This window comes from Theropithecus gelada, chromosome 1, assembly GCF_003255815.1.
Source record: "Theropithecus gelada isolate Dixy chromosome 1, Tgel_1.0, whole genome shotgun sequence".
NCBI lineage: Eukaryota > Metazoa > Chordata > Mammalia > Primates > Cercopithecidae > Theropithecus > Theropithecus gelada.
The window spans coordinates 18,900,857-18,920,795 of NC_037668.1; the positions used below are offsets into that span (position 1 = coordinate 18,900,857).

The 19,939-nt window shown below is 53.1% G+C and overlaps 2 protein-coding genes across 9 annotated transcripts in view; both read right to left on the minus strand.

Annotated features, from left to right (window-relative positions):
* Window positions 1–74: 74 nt before the first annotated feature.
* On the minus strand, window positions 75–4,321 carry S100A5 (S100 calcium binding protein A5). 2 transcript variants are annotated; one of them, XM_025365302.1, is made up of 3 exons: window positions 4,288–4,321; window positions 2,956–3,107; window positions 75–364 (listed from the first exon to the last, which is right to left on the minus strand). In XM_025365302.1, exons 2-3 carry the CDS (start codon window positions 3,091–3,093, stop codon window positions 224–226), a joined length of 279 nt encoding a protein of 92 aa, XP_025221087.1. In that variant the 5' UTR covers window positions 3,094–3,107; window positions 4,288–4,321; the 3' UTR covers window positions 75–223. The 2 variants fall into 2 exon arrangements, with proteins under 2 accessions (XP_025221087.1, XP_025221076.1); XM_025365291.1 differs by lacking the exon at window positions 4,288–4,321 and adding an exon at window positions 3,532–3,599.
* Window positions 4,322–6,510: 2,189 nt separating this feature from the next.
* The window catches only part of LOC112635580 (protein S100-A4), a 21,653-nt gene continuing 8,224 nt past the window's right edge, over window positions 6,511–19,939 (minus strand). The window contains exons 1-5 of one of the 7 annotated variants that reach the window (XM_025403800.1): window positions 11,341–11,749; window positions 10,007–10,009; window positions 8,670–8,820; window positions 7,544–7,699; window positions 6,511–6,811 (exon numbers count right to left, since the gene is read on the minus strand). In XM_025403800.1, coding sequence (XP_025259585.1) covers window positions 6,647–6,811; window positions 7,544–7,699; window positions 8,670–8,820; window positions 10,007–10,009; window positions 11,341–11,405 — 540 coding nt within the window. In that variant the 5' untranslated portion in view covers window positions 11,406–11,749 and the 3' untranslated portion in view covers window positions 6,511–6,646. Of the gene's footprint in view, window positions 6,812–7,543; window positions 7,700–7,846; window positions 7,948–8,353; window positions 8,403–8,665; window positions 8,821–10,006; window positions 10,010–10,248; window positions 10,767–11,264; window positions 11,750–12,099; window positions 12,178–12,983; window positions 13,056–19,939 lie in introns of those variants that run through there. The other 6 variants (XM_025403810.1, XM_025403836.1, XM_025403829.1 and 3 more) reach the window with 6 other exon arrangements.

Genomic DNA, 19,939 nt, shown 5'->3' on the forward strand with positions numbered 1-19,939 from the left:
CCACTCAAGGAGAGACCCCTCCTGTGCTCCCCTCTCCCCAGGCCAAGGTAGACAAGACAGCTTCAAAACCAGACTCCCAGCACCTGCAATGGAAACTTTATTTCCTCCCATGGAAGGGTCCATCTGGGAGGGAGAGGAGGGCAGGGGGCCAAAGAGGGTCCATGAGAGGAGCAGCCAAGGTCAGCAGCAAGGGGTGGAGGGTAAGGGCGGAGGGCAGCCCGGGTCACTTCTTGTCCTCTAGGAAGAAGTCGTTGTAGGCCATGCACAGCGTGGTCAGGAACACCGAGTACTCCTTGAAGTCGATCTCCTGGTCACTATTCTTGTCCAGGCTCTTCATCAAGTCATCGATGCTGTTGTCCTTCATCTTCACAGACCCAGGTGGAGGGACAACTCAGACCCCACTCCCAGCCCTGCCCTCGCACCACTGCATGGTGTCATACCCACCCTGAAACCTCAGTGTGAGCCCCAGCTGAGTCAGTGACACTGTCAGCATCTCGACCCCCAGAGTCTGCCTGCTGCCCACACCTAGGCAAGGGCCTGGCATGAAGTAGGGGGTCAGGGACCTGACTCCTGAATGGAAATAAATGACAGCAGGAATGCTAGCCTATCCTGCCTTCCCTGCAACACCATCCCCCAGCCAAATAAACAATCATCTGGGTTTTATACTAACACCTGATAAAAACAGCTTGCTGGGTCAGGCGCGGTGGCTCACACCTGTAATCCTAGCACTTTGGGAGGCCGAGGCGGGTAGATCACCTGACATCAGGAGTTCAAGACCAGCCTGACCAACACGGTGAAACCCCATCCCTACTGAAAATACAGAATTAGCAGGGCATGATTGTGCATCCCTGTAATCCCAGCTACTTGGAAGGCTGAGGCAGGAGAATCGCTTGAACTTGAGAGACAGAGGTTGCATTGAGCAAGATCATGCGCATTGCACTCCAGCCTGGACAACAAGAATGAAACTCCTTCTCAAAAAAAAAACCTTGCTGATTATGTGGCACTGAGCGTTATCCAAGTCTCTGAGTGACTCTCTCCCCGTTCTAAGGACTAGGTGAGAATAAGCCCAGACAAAATGTCTCTCAATGAGAGCAGTGCACCGGAGCTGTGAAGCCACTGCATCCCTCTGCTGCTAGGAGAGCTGTGCAAGAGGCCTGCCTGGAGCCCAGTTGTGCACTCTTGTCTGGTCCTCTGATGTCCCAGCCTGGCTCCACTACGATGATGGAGTCAGGGTCCTTTGGGTGGAACAGGAAGAAAATATAGACAAGCAGATCCTGATGTCTCCTCATCATTGCCATCAGCTACAGGTTTTCACAGGAGACATTGGGACTTATGGAGGCGGAAACTGCTTGTCTGTGATATGATCCTAGTCCCCAGCCTGGGCTCCTGTTATTGCCAGGCCCTCCCATGGGCGTTTCTCCTTCTGTAATTAACCCCTACTGTACCCATGGCCTCTCCCTTTGCCCTCATTAACTCCAGGATGCAGGGAACATGGCAGAAGCTAGAGATCAGGCCTGGGGACGCCCACACCTGCTTTGGTCCCCTGCCCATGTGGCACACTGTGGACCTTCTTTCTGGGAGGGCCTACCAGGGCTCAAGGTGTAATAGATGGAGAGGCACCCAGGCCAAATTTTAAAGGAAACAGGGAGGATAATTCACCGGCCTGGCCCAGAACTCCAGTTCAGCCCCCTTAGGCAAGTTATTTGATGCATTTGAGCATTGATTTTTTTAACTGTAAAAATAATAAGACTAGGCACAGTGGCTCATGCTTGTAATTTCAGCACTTTGGGAGGACGAGGCGATAGGATTATTAGAGACCAGGAGTTCAAGAACAGCCTGGGTAAAATAGTGAAACCCCATCTCTACAAAAAATTTTAAAAATTATCTAATTGTGGTGGTACTCGCTTGTAGTCCTAGCTTCTCAGGAGGCTGAGGTGAGAGAATCGCTTGAGCCTGAAAGTTCAAGGCTACAGTGAGCCATGAGCACACCACTGCACTCTAACCTGGGTGACAGAGTCTTATTTATCCTTGGCCAGGCACAGTGGCTCACACCTGTAATCCCAACACTTTGGGAGGCCGAGGTGGATGGATCACGAGGTCAGATGTTCAAGACCAGCCTGACCAATATGGTGAAACCCCATCTCTACTAAAAATACAAAAATTAGCTGGGCATGATGGTGCGTACCTGTAATCCCAGTTACTCAATAGGCTGAGGCAGGAGAATCACCTGAACCTAGGAGGCAGAGGTTGCAGTGAGCCAGGATCATGCCACTGCACTCCAGCCTGGGCAACAGAGCAAGACTCCGTCTCAAAAAAAAATAAATATATATATATGTATATGTATATATATTTATATTTATATATATATATATTTATCCTCAGGGATATTGTATTATAATAACCTCCTGGGCCTTCCCCTCTGTCAGTCACCTCCCTCATGCCACTTCCATCTGGTGAGAACCAGTTCTGTCTCCTGGCTGCCCTATGTTTACGAGTTAACATAGGGTAACTTGTAAACATAGTTTCAGTTGGAGAGCCAGCATCATTGGAGAGCCCTGGCCATGCTGTGCACACAGAGAAGAATCAGGCGGGGTCCCTACCCTTGGGTTGTACACAGCTGGACCTGGACACCCTGCATCCCTTCACCACCCACGACCCCTAGCACAGGTTCTGCCACTGCTGCGAAAGCCTAGCCGCACCATCGAAGGCTCAATCTCCTTCTCTAAACCCTCCAGACTCAGCCCTTCCTCCTTCTCAGTGAGACCCTGACGCATCCTCCTTCACAGAGGGCTAGAGTTTTGCTGGCCCCAAATCCCCACCGTCTTCCTTTGTCTCTGTCTGTAGCCCTTGGCCACCCTGCCCCTGGCTTAGGCTGGAGGATCCTGGGAGTAGGTATGTGTCCCCCAGAGGGAGTACTCAGACTTTGGGGTGGAGGATGAGGGAACAATCACCTACCTCCCCAAGACACAGCTCTTTCTTGATCAGCTCCTTGAGTTCCTTCCTACTCAGGGTCAGTTTGCTACCCTCTCTCCCCGAATATTTGTGAAACGTGGTCACCATAGTGGTCAGGGCCTTCTCCAGAGGGGTCTCCATCACAGTGTGCAGCTCTGCAGAGGGAGCGGGGAAGATCCCATTCCTCAGGAAGTCACCACCAGCAGCACTAGCCTACCTCTGAGGCCCCTCCCTCAAAGACAAGAGACTGGAACCCAAGATGAGACCGAAATCCACTAACAAGAGCGCCCATCTGTATCAGCACAGGTTACAGTGAGACCCACAGCAAACCCTGGAGCAGCTGGTACAAGGAGAACGGCCAGCCCCCAAAGCAGACCGCAGACTCTCCTGCTTGGGAGTTGTTGAAAAGGAGGCCTGGGGCAGAAAGATGACAAGACGACCTCCTCAAAAAGCCTGGTGGCAGATGCTGGAGCAGATCAAGGGTCACGATTTTCTCTCTGCCCCTTCCAGCCTAGGAACTGGTTTTCCACAGACAGTTCCCACCTTAGTCACCAGCCTTTCCCCCAGTGCCTGAATCACCTGATATCGAGGAGTGTCCCATTATTAAAGTGGGGGACAGGGCAAAGAGAGAGTCCAGGGCTGAGAGGGGGCTGGGCTGGAACTAGGAGATGAGGGCTCAACAAGGAGCAGCAGGGAGGTGGCTGAGCTGGCCCAACTGGTCTCCAGACTCTGGCCCAGAGCAGTGCACACACAGACAGGCCAGCAGGCAGGGAGAGCAGGGGGCCTCTTGAAATCTCCAGGATCATTCCAAAACCTGGATCCAGAGGCTACGCTTGAATAAAGGCCTGGATTCCAATGGCACAGCCATCCCCAGCCAAGGGAAGAGACGGATGGAGCTCAAGTGACTCAGACTAAAAACCACTTCCCCCTCAGGGAGGAAGCAGGCAACACCCACAGAACTTGAGGACTGCAGGTTAATCCTGTCCTCACCTCCAGCCCAAAGCCCTCCCTGCCATTCTTAAACCAGACCCATCATTTCTCTCCCACCACCCAAAACCTCAGCCTCTCCCACCTCAAGGAGACTCAACTGGGGCCGCAGTTGAAGGCAAGGGCCTCTGTGCACCTGCAGGAGCATCCTGGCCAGTCCGGACCCCCACCTCCACCCCAGAGCCATTTCTCAAGAAGTTCCAAAGGCTCTGCCGTTTCCTCCCCGAGTGCATGCCCGCTTGTGGGGCCAGGCCTCCTTGGTGGAGGTCACCACCACTCGTCACCCTCACCATCCAGTGTGATCCACCAGATAGCAGACAAACAGGGACATAAGAAGGAAGGACTTACCACTGTGGGAGTGAGCCCAGAGAATCCAGGCAGCAGACACAGCTCCCTCTCACTGCCTTCTGACTTTATTCCCCTGCTCTCTGTCCCCAGGAAACCAGGGGAAAGTAAAGGGCCCATGGGAAGGGGCTGGGGACTTGGGGATGCTCACGTCAGAGCCTCCCAGGATGGAACTGGGGAGAAACCCCTTCTGCCAATCTCACCTTCGTTGTTTACAAACAAGGGCTGGGGACACACTGAGTTCCCATAGCACACACGTCCCCAATCCCAGAAACTTTATTCTTCTGACCAAAAATCAGAACTCACAATCTGAAATCTGATGGAACAATAAGCCGAAGAAGGGAAACCAGGTTGTCCTGGAAAGAAAACTTCGGAGGTGTGGGCCAAACAGAGGGCACCATCTCCCCGTGTCCTAGGAAGCTCTCTGCATCAGGACCCTCCCACCCATCCTGCCACCCACTCCAGAAGCAGAGAAGACAGCCCTTGAGATGGGGATCAGTGGAGGAAGATATTTTCTGCGAAGGATATGGTCAAGGTCGTGAGCTAATATGGACCCAGAGGTTTTTAAAGGGCTTTTAAATGAATGATTTCTTCTAGGCCTCACTGCTTTTCACAGGAAAGGCTTGTCGGAGGCTCTTGGCATAGAGGACTGAGAATCAGGAATAGGGAAGGCACCCAGCGAAGGGCTAAGGCCCAGCACTGAGGTAGAGGTTGTGGATTGGGGAGGGGGGTTCGGGCTCAGGTTGCAGTCAAGGAGGGAGTAGGGGCCAGGGAAGTTCCCTGTATCCCGGAAGACACTCAGACATTGTTCTACCGCAGTACTTCTACCACCAGTCCAAGAACAGACCTGGGCTCAGGGTGTAGTGCCTGTCACTGCTACAGTCCCACCCCAGCCTGGGAGGCCTCCCCACTGCTCCCCACTCCACCCCACCCCCAACTGGCAAGGTTGGAGAGGCAGCAGGGATTGGTTGCTATGCAGCAGGCATCTCTGAAGGAGAGCGTGATGCAGGTGGAGGCCCCAGGGAGGGTGCTCCCAGGGAGGGTGGATGGAGAGGACAGGGGAAGGCAGCAGACTTTCTCCTGAACTGAAATTCCTCCCAAGTCTCTGCAGTCAAACCCTGAGGGAACATCTGAGTCACCTGCCCCACTCCTCTGAAACCTGAGAGAAAAGCCCCACGTGATGAGAGGAAAGAGGACCCGCAAGAGGAGGTCAGTGGGACCAAGCCCTCCAGCCTCTGCGCCTGATCTCCACGCACTTCTTCCTTAAAGATCCCTGTGTCACCCAGGCAGGGCCTTGAAGTCTAACCTCAGCCCACCACTGCACCCTTGAACCACTGGCCTTGAACCTACTTAAGGGGAAGCAATATCATGCCTCATATTTTCTGGGGTGGGGGGGAAATAATCTCAATTTCATTTATCAGATCAAAATTCCACATATGTGGAATTTTGTCTCCAAACTATGGTCACCTTCCCACCCTTTGCCTCACTCCCACCCCAGCCACTGACCCCCACTCATCTCTTCTGAGGTTCCCTGTCCTTCCCTGAAGGAGCTTGATTCCTGACTGATAACAGATCTCATCCAGGGACCTTTGTGGCAGAGACGGCGGATTCAAGAATGCCTGTATTCTCATGCTGCTGCAAACAGCCGGGTCTCCCTCCACATTGCCTTCCCTGATCCTACCACAGACAGGAAAGGATTAATCCATCCCTGTGGTTTGAAGCCAGGGATCTGGAAGGGGGTGGCAGGACACAGCCTGGACTGTAAATGTCAGCACTAAGTGCCAGCCCTCCTCCCCATCCCACTGTCACCTGAGTACTTCCTCCCTGCAGCTCAGCCTTATTCTTTTCCCTCTGACTTCCTCCCAGGACACCCAAACTCCATTCCAGACCCCAGCCAGGAACAGATGGGACCTTCAATTCCAGCCTCGGTTCAAGATCCTGTCAGAGGCAAGGTTGGAGAGAGGTGGGAGGGGTAAGTGGGCTGGCTGAGATCCCACAGCTGGAGCTTTCCAAACCTTGGCAAGGGGGTGGTTATGGGGTCCCCTTCTCAGCTTTGACCTCATTGAGTGAACTTTATTGCCTGTGCATACACTCTTAGTCATCCTGCATCCCTCCCCTGACTTCACTGGTTTGCTCTCCATAAAACTTCAGCTCTCCCCACCACCACCCCACAACATCTCTCTCAGCCCCCAACCCATGCCCCCAGAGTCTCTCAAACCATCAGCCTCAAAACTTCCAAGAATCTTTATTGAACTTGCTCAGCATCAAGCACGTGTCTGAAGGAGCCAGGGTGGGGCACTGTGCCCACTGGCGACAGGGAAGGCCCCAGCTGGCAGAACCCCCAACCACATCAGAGAAGCTTTCATTTCTTCCTGGGCTGCTTATCTGGGAAGCCTTCAAAGAATTCATTACACATCATGGCGATGCAGGACAGGAAGACACAGTACTCTTGGAAGTCCACCTCGTTGTCCCTGTTGCTGTCCAAGTTGCTCATCAGCTTCTGGAATGCAGCTTCATCTGTCCTTTTCTGGAGGGAGAAGAGGCTACAGATAGAAAACAGAAGCCCAGTAGGGGGAGCCAGGACCAGACCCAGTTTCTACTCCCAGACCAGAGTACAGGGAGACTCCTTTGGGAGGTCCAGTTTGGAACTCCAACCCTCAAGGCTAAGCTAGGATGGAGAAGGTACTCCTTGGATAAGGAAGTCTGAGTACCTGGTGCAATGGAAAAATGACGGAACCACTACATTTTCACCCAAGGTTGCTCTAATAATCCGATGAGGTAGTAATAGTCATGAAAGCAATATGTAAATTGTATTATGTTTGATACAAATATACATTGTTATTGTTTGAGGGGAATGTCTGCAGGCCTGTGATCATCTCCACATCTGTGTCTTCACATCTACAAGCCAAACAGAAACTCAAACAGTGTCCACTGTTGGCGTGATGACAAGAGTCAGACAGTCCTGGTCCAGATGGCAGCTGTGTACACTGACCACCTTGGGAAGTTACTTAGCACTCTGAGCTTAGTCTTCCCTTCAGTTAAGTTGTGCAAAGCATCTGGCAGTGTCTGACACATTCATTCTCAGCCCTCTTTCAGCATATGGGGCCAGTTAGTGAGCGGTGGTGTTCAATGTGTTTCCACCCCAGGCAGTCACTCCACTGATAGATGCCCTCTGTAGCTAATGCTGTAGAGCAAGACTGCTGCCCTCCTCTGTGGGAAATGCCCCACGTGGGGACACACTCAAGCACTACTCACTCACCCCCAAGAAGCTGGGCAGCTCCCGGGTCAGCAACTCCTTTAGCTCTGATTTGTTGAGCTTGAACTTGTCACCCTCTTTGCCAGAGTACTTGTGGAAGGTGGACACCATCACATCCAGGGCCTTCTCCAGAGGGCTCGCCATGACAGCAGTCAGGATCTGGGAGCAGGAGGCACAGAGACCCTCTTATTTACCCCACCCCTCAGAGATGTGTTCAGAATGCCAGGCTCCCCTCCCATCCCTCCAGGAGCACTTGGGGAGACTCTGCTCCCTCCCTGGGAGAGCCCAGAGCAGTGGGCCCAGCACTTGGCGGGGAGGGTGTGCACAGTGGGGAACACATGCTCTGGGCAGTGAACATTTGCAGAACCCACTGCGCAGGCTCTGGAGATTCAGGCAGCAAGCTCCCAGGGCCTGCCAGGCCTCGCCTCAACAACAGCATTTTTTCCATCCCTCGCTCAGTCTATCCACTCCCACGGCTCAGCCACAAAGGCCCCGCCCTGGCCATTCTTCTCCCTCCCAGCACTGGGTGCGGCTGCTGGAGGCCTGCCCAGGGGCCTGCAGCGGAAAAAACCAGCTGCTTAGTGCTCAGCGTAGGGAGGGGCAAAGTGAGATGGCAGAGGCAAGGGTTGGCAGAGAAGGTGGAGAGGCCACGCTCCTTCTTGAGCTGGGCTGCTGCGTGCAGGGCAGAGGCTCATGGGGCACACCACCAGACGAACGCCCACAGTTGCCTTCTGCCTTTCCTTTGCTTCCTGCTCCTGAGTGCACAACCCAGCAAACATGAGCCAGTGCAAATACCCATGGGCACATACATACCAACACATACTATAGCAACAGCATGTGCAAGCCCACATCTCGGAAGCACCTGGAGAGCTCAAATCTAGCCACTTGCTCGCTTTTCTGTTGGTTTTTTCCTCCCTCTTACGTGCACGTGTGTGTGTGCACAGGCACACCCACACACATGCACACCCACACACATGCACACCCACGCACACACTCTACCCAGAGTTCCACATCAGAGTCTCACATCTGGATCTCTTTAGCACATCTGGCCCCCACCAGCTTCCCCTTCTCCTGCCCCAGCCCTGGCCTCTGACACCCCTTGCATGCCAGTCAGGCCAACACAACTCACCAAACCAAGAGAGAAGCGCTGAGGAGAGAGGGTTGTAGAGAGGGGAAGAATGGGGACGGCCCAGCGGTCTGACCTATTTATACCCCAGCCAGGCCCTGCCCATAGCAGGGGACAGGGGAGAGTGGATACTGCCTTCCTGCTGTGGGCTGATGTGTTAAGTGCCACAGCACCCTCCACCAGCCCAGCCTTGCAACCAAGCCTCTTGTTTGGGTAACGGGTAAGCCCCAGCAGTTACCAGCAGGGACCTGGATGCAATAGGCACCACCCAGTGTACATAGCTCAGCCTGAGTTTTAGAGAGGTGGAGGAAGGGGTAGTCTGTGCCTGGAGCATGGGGGACAGGGAGGGAGTAGTTCCATCAGGGAGCTAGGAAAGAAGATGCAGGGGGTGGTGGGTGACAGATGGGAGATTGCCCTGGAAATGTGGTGACACAAAAGCTAGGGAGGGGGATGGGAGGATTGCCTGAGGCCAGGAGTTCAAGACCAGCCTAGGCAACATAGTGAGACCTCTGTCTCTATAAAAAGGAAAAACAAAATTTGTTTTTAATTAGACGGGCAGCGTGGCTGTAGCCTGTAGTCCCAGCTAGTCAGGAAGCTGAAACAGGAGGATCGTTTGAGCCCAGGAGTTCGAGACTGCAGTTGGCTATGCTCAAGCCACTGCTCTCCAGCCTGGGCAACACAGCGGACCTTGTCTCTTAAAAAAATAAAGACTCAAAAACAAAAACTGGGGCAGGGATCTCCATGCCCAGTACTGTCTGCCATGCCAAGTAAGGCTCAGGGCCGGGGCTGGGGGATCTGGAGGGGAACAGGTTCACACCCAAATGAGGCTCTGGGACCCCTTCAGGAACGTCAGTGGGAAAGGTCCTGGGTGAGGTAGTGATGGAGTATGGAGTGGCAGTGACACGTGGGGGCTCACGGATAGATCTCAGGTTCGGAGAGGGTATTAGGAGGGGCCATTTCAAGTTGGGATGAGTGTCAGGAATGAAGAATCCAGGTTGGGGTGGAGAGTTAGAGGTGAAATGGCACGAAATAGGGGAGTTAGAATTCGAGCCAACCTCTCAGGGTGGGCTACAAACTCAGTGAGGGTTAGAAGTAGGGGGTTAAGGCCCTCAGGGGACTGCTGCTTCAGGGATAGGGGCTGCCTCAAGTTATCCCCTTCCCCCTCCACACAGGGCACAACTTACTGGCTGGGAGTAAACACCTCAGACACCCTAATCCCATTAGTGCTGCTTTCTGGGCTCCCACAGCCCGGGGCAGGGAACAAACACCCCCACTGTGCCCACGGCCCCACCCTCCTCAGGTCATCCAACCGTGAGCACTGAGTCCCAGGGGAAACTCAGGCGGTCCTCTCTCAAAGACCCCAGAGAGAGAGAGAGAGGAAGGGAGGACAGGGGTCCCTGTGTTGGCCCCACGCCCTCCTGCTGGACCCTGGAGGCCACTGCATTTCTGCAGGGTCTGCAACTTCCCTGGGGGAGCCCCTGCCCCTGCCCCTGCCCTCAGCTGCCTTCCTGCAGTAGAAAAGGCCAGAAAGGAGCAAAGAACTCAGCAGACGCGTCCTCAGAGAAGAATCAAACAAAACCAAGCTGATGCCAGTGTTTTATTAGGAGTTAAATAGGCCCTTTCCCATCGTGGTCTCATTGGTGCACGTTCTGCTGAGCCTCGAGGGCCTCACAGCAGATCCCGCCTCCTCCCATCCACAAGGGAGGCCGCAGGGGTGCAGCAGGCAGGCTGGGGCCCAGAGTGGCTCTACCCCTCACTTGCTGGGCATCCCGGGAAAGGAGCCCTCACATCTCTGGGCCTCCTAGGTAAAATGGGTTAACTGATCACGGAAGACCTGGGCAAGTCCAGATTGAAAGGGGTACAGGAGAGAGGGTAGGAGGGAGTGTGGGAGACATGCCCAGCCCCCAACAGCCGGCACACCCCCTGGAGCAGAGGCTACTGGGAGCAGGGGGGATCTGAGGGGCAGTCCTTGAAGTACTCGTGGCAGTAGAGACAGAGGCAGGCAAGTGAGCGCACATACTCCACAAAGTCCACCTCGCAGTCCTTGTTGGTGTCCAGAACACTCATGAATTTGTTGTAGTCACACTCCCGAAACTCAGTCTGTGCAAGGGAAGGGTGGGGAGGAGTGGGGGAGTAGGATGAGGAGGGCAGAACAGCCTCACACGCCACCTCCCTCCCTCCTCTCCCAAGTGGACCCACCCTACCCCAAACTACACCCTTCCGAGGGCCAGTTTCAACCTCCCTGCTCTGATAATGCACCCGTTGCAATCCCCTCCCAAATCTGCCCTCTCAGATTATTAATCGAGCACCTACTATTTGCTACTGAGTGCCTACTATGTGTTAGGCATTCTTCATGGTGCTCTCGCTCAGTCCTCTCAACAACCCTGCAAGGCAGCAGGTGTGATGATTGTCATCCCATTTTATAGATGAGGAAGCTGAGGTTTCTGCTATGTCAGTTCTCCCCTCCCACTTCCTCCTCACAAACCAGCCCCCTCCCCTTGCTGTCCTGTGCTCATGCTTGTCCCCAGGTCTCTCTTGGCAGAGTCTAGGCAGTGCCTCCCACTGGGCGAGGAGGGGACAGACACTCCAACTGCTCACCGGGGTCCAGGTGGCCAACTCGTTTTGCAGCAGCTCCTTGAGCTCCGCCTGGCAGAGCTTGTATTTGTCCCCACAGCGCCCTGCATATTCCTGGAAGGTGCACACGATGGCAGCTACCGCCTGCTCCAGAGGCCTGGCCATCCTCACTGTCACAGAACAAGGGTGTGACTCACAGCGGAGTTCCAGGCCAACCCCCCTGCTCACCTCTGCCCTCTGTGTTTCTCAGAGACTGTTCCCAGACCCATCCTAACCTCCATCAGGCTTCAGGCCCCACAGTCTCCCCCTCCTCTGAGCAGCCCTCCCAGACCACACCAGCCCCTCCTAATTTATCCCCCTGCTGTCCTGTTGTTACTTCCCCGTGTGGAGGTCTCATTGCCCCAACATCACCGCAAACTCCTCAAAGAGACAGCATCCCACCCCACCACCCACACACCCCACTGCGGGGCTCCTTAAGCACTCCTGGATTCTCTGCCACCTCTTCTTATCCCCAACACCCAGGGCTGGCTCGGTCCCAGTCTGCCCCAGCCCATGAGATGCCCTAGAAGCCTCCCTCCACGGGAACTTGCACAAGGAGAGCCTGGCCCTGTGCTTCTCTGCCCTCAGGCCCTTGGAGAAGCCAGGCCTTAGCAGGGAGGGGCAGGTCTGAGAGGCACCCCCACCACCTCACCACCACTCCCCTCATCCTGCCTCCTGCCCTGAACTCAAGGAAGCTGCATCCAAAAGAAAAACTCGTGGGATCCTCTCTCCCTCTCGCCAGCGGTGCAACCCTGGTGAGTCATTTGTCTCTCTGGGTCTCAGGGGCGGGGCCTAATCTGTAAGGTGGGGTTCATCCCACCTCGAAGGCCTAGTCAGGAGCCTGAACCAGATGATCTCTTGAGAGTTGACCAGTTCGGGTGTTTACCAATCTGAGACTCGCCTGCCCTGAGGTTACCCTCCTGACCCCTGGGGGTTTTGAACAGGAAGGCTCTATATAGGGGTACCCTGTTCTATCGGAGGGGAAGCCCTTCCTGGAATTGCTCACCTCCCCTCACTTCAACTCGCCCCTTCCACCGCCCTTCTGGGATGATGCCTCCAGCCTGGGAAAACCCAAAGGCGGCCAGGAAGGCACGAGTTTTTTCCATGCTAGCCCAGTGACTCACTCCCGGTTCCCCCACGGGACGAGAGTCCTGCAGCACAGGACAGCCAGGGCCAACACTCTCCCTGAAGATTCGCCCATTGCTGGGCCCCTGCTGGGAGCAAATGGCTGGCATGGTCGAGGCTGGCAGGAAAATAGGGGAAGGAGAGTGGGGGGTGTCAAGCACTGCCAGGATTCGATTCATTGTAAACACCCCAGGATTGGAGCAAGGTGTCCAGGTTCCCAGAAGAGGAAAGGGCCATGATCCTGAGAAATGAGCAGCCTCAGAGGTGAAGCAAGGAGGCAAGGAGCAAGTGAGGGGCCTGACCAAGGGGAACACCAGAACCTTGAGCCCAGTGCTCCCACCCCAAGGCACACCTTAGCTCTGCACACCCCCCAGTCCAAACTTCCCCGACAGCCCCTCACTGTGCAAGGAAACCTCTGCGTCCACTATATCTGACTTCCCTCCCCCTGTCAGGCCCACCTGTGGTCATCTCTCTGCTTCCAATGCCAGACCCTGGGTCAGGAGTCAGGTTGGCTATTGGGGGTCCCCCAAACTGCCCTGACACTCAACCCAGGGCAGGACCCAAGCAGCTGGCACTCACCGCTGGTGCTGGCGTTTCAGCTGTAGGAGCTTAGAGACAGGGCCTCACTATTTGTAGCCTCCCAAGAAAGGAAGGAAGCAATTATGGGAGACTCAAGTAGGTCAACACTGAGGATGCCCTCAGGGATCCCTCAGCAGCCCCATTACAGGCCCCACCTGCCCACCTATCCACGCACACATCAAAGGCCAGTCTGGGCTCAGACACCACTCCCCTTTCATTCCCCCTCTGCCCTCCCCCAGAGTTGGGAACTGGGGACAGCTTCCTGCCGAGTCCTTCCAGTTCAGTTGGAGAAGACAGGCTGGCCTATCCAGCACATCACAGCCCCATCTCTTCACTTTGCAGAGGCCCGAGAATACCAAGTGGGGACACACTTCTGCCTTGCTCAGGTTGCACCCCTACAAATCTCTATTCCGGGGAGACCTTGGAGAGCATGTGGCCAAGCCTCCCCTTTACAGATGAGAAGTCTGAACTTGCCTGACCAGAGCACAGCTTTTGGCTGTGAACTGCTCGCTTCCCTGGGGGACATCATTGGGTGGGATGTCTTTGAAGCACAGGGGCACTTCCAGCAATTTAAGCTTGAGTTTTCTGGCCTTTCCCAGGTGATGGGAATGAATTTGGGCTAGAGTCACATGAAGGCTGGCCCGAGGCTGGAGCTCCTTAAGGGCTGTTTTCCTTCTTCCCCTGCTCTGCTCAGCACCAAAATAACCTTCCTTGAGGTCTTGTGCGAGGCAGGATGGGATTTCCTCTGGCTTTTAGCTTGAGTGTGTGGCCTTTTGGGGTCTCAGCATCATGGAAGGGTCACCCATTTGTGTCCCCTCCTGGGGTGAGCCCTGGGCTTCCACTTCTGTCTTCCTCACTCCCCAAACCATCAAGATCAAAGCTCAGGTTCGGCTTGGCTTGGCCAATGACCTCAGGGCACCGGGGACCTCAGTACAGATTCTGCTTTGACTTAGATTTTGGCCTACTCATTTCTTACTGCCTTGTGGGCTCTTCAATGCTTTGAAAAGATTTAATTCTATGCAGCGTTTTTTGTTGCTTTTAGCTGGAGTGGGCCCAGACCACCGTATTACCGGAAACAGACACCTTTCACGTAACTTCTCTATTCTTTCCTTTGCACCGGAGCTTGAGAAACTCCTCCCTGTTTCATAGGAAGAGAACCCAAAACCTAGAAGAGCGTGAGAGAGAAAAGAGGAAGGAGACTGACTCCCAGGCTGGCAAAGAAGCCTTCCTGCCTGTGCAGGCAGCCAGAGCACCAGTGACACCTCTGACCTCGCCCTCGGCCCCCAGCACCCAAGTCTTGCCTGTTCCATCCTCTCCTGGGAGACTGAGCCCTGTTGGGGAGAAGAGTGAGCAATAAAGGAGGGAAGGAAAGGTGGAGCTGTGAATAGCCCTGTTTTATAGGCCAGGAAATATGGGAGTAGGGTGCAGAGAACAAGAGACAGTCACTCAGCAGAAGTGGGGTCCAGAGTGCACCAGCAATTAATTCAGCTCTAGGTCAAGCACTTATTCCCGCCTGTGATATCCCAGCTCTGCCCCCAGCCACCTCCCTTAAGCAGCCACCTCTGCTCTCAGGGCTTCATTTTACTCATATGTTGGTGATGGAGGGTGATAATAGTAACTACCTCATAGGTTTGTGTGGGGCTTAAATAAGCTAATACATGTAAAGTTCATAGAATAAATAGTGCCCAGCACATGGCAAGGGCTTGATAAATGTTAATCAAGAGATAGGTGAGGCTGGGTGCGGTGGCTCACGCCTATAATAACAGCACTTTGGGAGGCCAAGGCGAGCAGGTCACCTGAGGTCAGGAGTTCGAGACTAGCCTGGCCAACATGGTGAAACCCCGTCTCTACTAAAAATACAAAAATTAGCTGCGCGTGTTGGCAGGCGCCTGTAATCCCAGCTACTCAGGATGCTGAGGCAGGAGAATTGCTTGAACCCGGGAGACAGAGGTTGCAGTGAGCTGAGATCGTGCCACTGCACTCCAGCCTGGGCAACAGAGCAAGACGCTGTGTCCAAAAAAAAAAAAAAAAACAAAGACGGAGAGAGAGAGAGATGGGTAACTTGCCCAGGGTCACATAACTAGTGAGTGGTAGGCCTAGCAGGCATTCATTTTCCGTATAAATATTTAGAGGCACTGGGGGTACAGCCATAAACAAAACAAAAGTCCCTGCTTCATGGAGATGACAGTCTCTTGGGGAAAAGAGACAATAACAAAATAGATGCTTAATAGATTGCTGATATAAATGCTATGAAGAAAAATAAAGCAGAGCTGGGAGAAAGAAGATGATGGTGGGGAGCGATGCACTTTATTAATATGTGGGTGGTCAGGGAAGAGCCCAGCAGCCCGGCTCCTTGCCCATGTCCTCATCCACCAGCCCCTGGCGTTTCTCAGCTTGGCAGACCTCTCTGGGATGCAGCACCTTGGTTTGTCCACTGGGAGAGACCCGGGAGAGACTCAGACTGAGACTGTGGGGAGGGCGGGAGCTCACTCTGGGAGGTGAGGCCTGAGGGGTCGGGTGGGAGGACAGAGTGGTCAAGGTACAGGACTTTGGGGCTGGCGGACTGTCATGGAAAGAACCTCTAGGTTCTACCTTCCTCTTGCCACCTGCCCTCAAACATGTTACATTCTTTACCTTGTTAGAGCCTTAATTTCCTTACCTCCAAAATGGGTTTGGAAGATTCCTACCCTGAGAATCCGACATGAAAGTGCTTTCTATTACTTGCTGTTACTGTGGACAATGTCAGGGCAGAGGCCTCTGAGTCCAGTTCAACAAACAGGCACTGAATCACCCCAAGGGGGGCTGCAGGGAGGGGAGGGAGAGAACCAGCCTCTCCCCTAACAGGTCACTTGGTCCTGCCTCCTCCATGCAGGTGGAGGGGAAAGCTGTAACTTCCCTTCCTTTCACAGACTCTTCTTGGGGTGATTGGACTCTCTGCCCTGCTGGAAGTTTGGAAGTTCTTCCCCAGCATCTCCCCGGAATCTCCCTTTCTGCAGTGGTTCCAAATCCATCCCACATGAACCACCCCTCCGAGGCCTGGAGAGGGACCATCCTCCTCCCACACCCCCTCCAGTGTCCACACACTCAATTCTTCACACTCAGGCTGAGCCCAGGACCTTGCCGCTCAACCAGAGCTCCCCCACTGCAGGTGTGGAGCTGACCACTGAGAAGTGCACCATATTTGGAGGGCAAGGAGCTCTCTTCCCGTAGGGACAGCATGTGTGGGTACATGAAGGGTGAGAGCAGATGCTATCCGATCTGGCAGGACTTATTACAGCACTGACTCTCTCTCCCCTGCACCTATTCTCCCTGGCTCTGTCTCCCCAATATCACCACTATCACAATATGCCCTTGGAAACTGCACCGCCTCCCTGAAGGTCAGTGTCTGGTTCTGCACCACAGGGAGGAACAAGATAAAGTGTCCTGAGCTTCTGGATATTCCACATGCTTGTGCCAAAAGGGCCTGGGCCCCGGGAGACAGGGTGAACCCACCCCAATTCCATAGCCCCATGGGACCAATGAACCTTGTCAAAATGATCAGCTTCCTTTCTCATCATCTGAGCCAAATACAGGGAAGGCATAGGAAGGGGCATTTGATGACTGGGAATGGTGTGGAGCCAGGAAGGCCTTTGCTACAGAACTGGGGACTGAGCCTGGGGAGATAGGAAGAGGATCTGAACTGAGATCAAAGAGGCCTGTGGACCTACTACTTAGACCTACTACTTCTTTTGACTGCCAAGTCAGTGACTGATTGTGACCAATTCATAGATGAGAGCAGTGAGTCAGTGGAGACATCAAGTGACCTAAAGACAAGGGCATGGGGGCCCTATTTCAGCCGGTCCCTTGTCTCAGAGCCCACCTTTGCCTTCATTCTCTCTTTTCTTGGAGGATTAATAGGCTGCCAGGGATTAATTCAAAAAAGCAAATGCCAAAGTGACAGTAGGGCAGGATGCAGGGTGAGGTATGTGTTCCTGAGGCTCTCCTCCGGCAGCAGTTCTAGGAGGAAGTGGGAGAGAACTGGCCCAACAAACCTTTGAACAGAGCTATTTCTAGACTCTCCTCCTCTGTGCCTCTGCACAGAGATTTGGGGAGAGGAAAGGGGATAAGGGAAGATTGCTGGAACCATCTGGGAAAGTGGTGTTAGTTTGTCAAACACCCAGAAGGAAAGGAAATCAGCCTCCTTCAGAACCTGCCCAGCTCCAGGGGCAGCCAGCTGAGGCTAGTCTCCACCAGCCAAAACAGCCCCGGCACCTGAGCCCCAAGAGAAGCCAGGAATTGTTGTGAGCCTAAGGTCCAAAAGAAACCAGACTGCACTAATCCACCAGGAGCAAGGGGGCCTGCTTCCCCCAGTGACTCAGGATAGGGACACTGAGAGTCTGAACGCTGCTCATCCGGGTCCCCTTCACCTTACACAAAGCCCCAGGCTTTGGAGATGGCTGTGGGAAAGGGAAGGAAGGCCCGGACTGCCATCCTGGTGTCCACAGGGATGAGGACCTTTCTTAAGACATGGGTCAAGTCCTGACGCTCCTCCTTATTTAACCTCTCCCCGCCTGTTTCCCAGTCTGTGACATGCAGAAACTAATAGCATAGCTCTCGCCCAATTGCCCGGAGGATTACATGAGATGACGCTTGAGTAGGCCTAGCAGAGTGCCTAGCTGGAGGGAGTGCTCCACGAATGACAGATGCTGCTTCCTCTCAGTTTCCTCATCTGTAAAAACGGCCTAATGATAGCTCCTCTCAGCGTTGCCATGAGGCTGAAATGACAGTGTGCATGAAAGGAACTTTGAGAACTGCTATAGAAATGTTAATTACCATCATCATGATTCCCTGACCTATAGTTACTGGCTGCCTTTCCTACAGCGTATTAGGAAGGTGGGCTTCTCTCTTTTTATTGCTATGAAAAGAGACCATTTGTCACTGAGGGCCTGCCCCACCTTGCCTCACCAGCCCCAGATGTGCAGTTAAGGCAGAATCGTAAGTGAGAACAAGCAGTTGTCCCAGTGCCTTCCCACTTGGCCTTTTCTGTCTCTGGGGACCCTATCTGAGCTACTCTGGAAGTGGTTCTCAAAGATCAGTTTCCCAAGGAAGTAAGAAAACAATTCAGGCCAGGTGCGGGGGCTCGCGTCTGTAATCCCAGCACTTTGGGAGACCAAGGCGGGTGGATCACAAGGTCAAGAGATCGACACCATCCTGGCTAACACGGTGAAACCCCATCTCTACTGAGAATACAAAAGATTAGCCAGATGTAGTGCCGTTCGCCTATAGTCCCAGCTACTCTAGAGACTGAGACAGGAGAATCACGTGAACCCGGGAGGCGGAGCTTGCAGTGAGCCAAAATCGCACCACTGCACTCCAACCTGGGCGACAGAATGAGACTCTGTCTCAAAAAAAAAAAATCAGGAAAACACTGTGCATTACTCATCCACTATCCATCCCCTCTTTCTTCATTATTAAGACCCATTTTTTTCTTTTAAGATGTCAACATGGTCAGCTAAAAACACTTGGTTACAGCTAAGACTAGCCAAATGACACAGTTAAGGCCAAAGATATAAGTGGAAGTCTCTAGGGGCGGACACTTCTATCATTATAAAAAGGCAAAGGCTCCTGTGGAAAAGGCATTTTGCACCTCACCCTTATTCTGTTTTCCAGCCTGGAACATGGACAGTGAGGCCTGGAGGTATAGCAGCCATAGTGTGATCATGAAACAACAAGCCATGAGGAAGATAGTAGATGTCCTATATGTAATAAAGGGCCGAAAAATGAAAAGGCACTGGGTCTCAGAAGATGGAATCTCCGGAACCCTGAATCAAACCTGAACATCCTACTCCAGACTTCTTGTATAAGACAATTGAAGCCGCTAGCATTAGTTAGGTTTTTTGTAACTTATAGTTGAAAAAACCCCTAACTAGTAGAGAATTTGCTATTTTAAAGTGGAATCCTCAAGTAAAAGAATCTAAAATGTAGGGGCCGGGCGCAGTGGCTCACACCTGTCATCCCAGCACTTTGGGAGGCCGAGGTGGACAGATCACGAGGTCAGGAGTTTGACACCAGCCTGACCAATATGGTGAAACTCCACCTCTAAAATCTAAAATGTGAATTTGGCTAAGTAGAGGGAGGAAGGTAGTGAGATATGATGACCCAATATGTCAGGCTGGAAAGTCGGGACCTTTGTTGTGAAATGACAATATATTTGGTCAGACCATGGCATATCTTGCAATATGGACCAAATAGAAACCTAGGTGTAATGATAGAGGAAGTGGTAGAAAAAAGTTTAGAAAGTTAGCATGAGCTGGTTCCTTGCATCTTTCATCAAAGACCTACAAGAGTAGGATGCTGCTATTGCAAAAAAACTGAAACAGGTGTCACTGGCTTTGGGAACAGGCAATGGGTGAAAGCCGGAAGGGTCTCTAGAAGATTATTAGTAATGATTTGAAGGACAGTGAGGAAATTGTTACTGGAATCTAGAAAAAAGAGATCCTATTAGGTAATAGCAGAATGTCTGGCAACACTGTTATCTGTGGTTACATGGAAAACAGAAAGGTACCTAATCAGTTTATGGATATGAGTAAGGAGATTTTTATGCAGAATATGAAAGTACTAGTTGGCTTCTTCTGGCTGCCTATGATAAAATATGAGACTAGAAAGTTGAACTAGGCCAGACATGGTGGCTCATGCCTGTAATCCCAGCACTTTGGGAGGCCAAGGTGGGCGGACCACAAGGTCAGGAGATCAAGACCATCCTGGCCAACATGGTGAAACTCTATCTCTACTAAAAATACAAAAAAGTAGCTGAGCATTGTGGTGCATGCCTGTAGTCCCAGCTACTAGGGAAACTGAGTCAGGAGAACTGCTTGAACCCGGGAGGCAGAGGTTGCAGTGAGCCAAGTCGTGCCACTGCACTCCAGCCTGGCAACAGAGCGAGACTCTGTCTCAAAAAAAAAAAAAAAAAAAAAAAA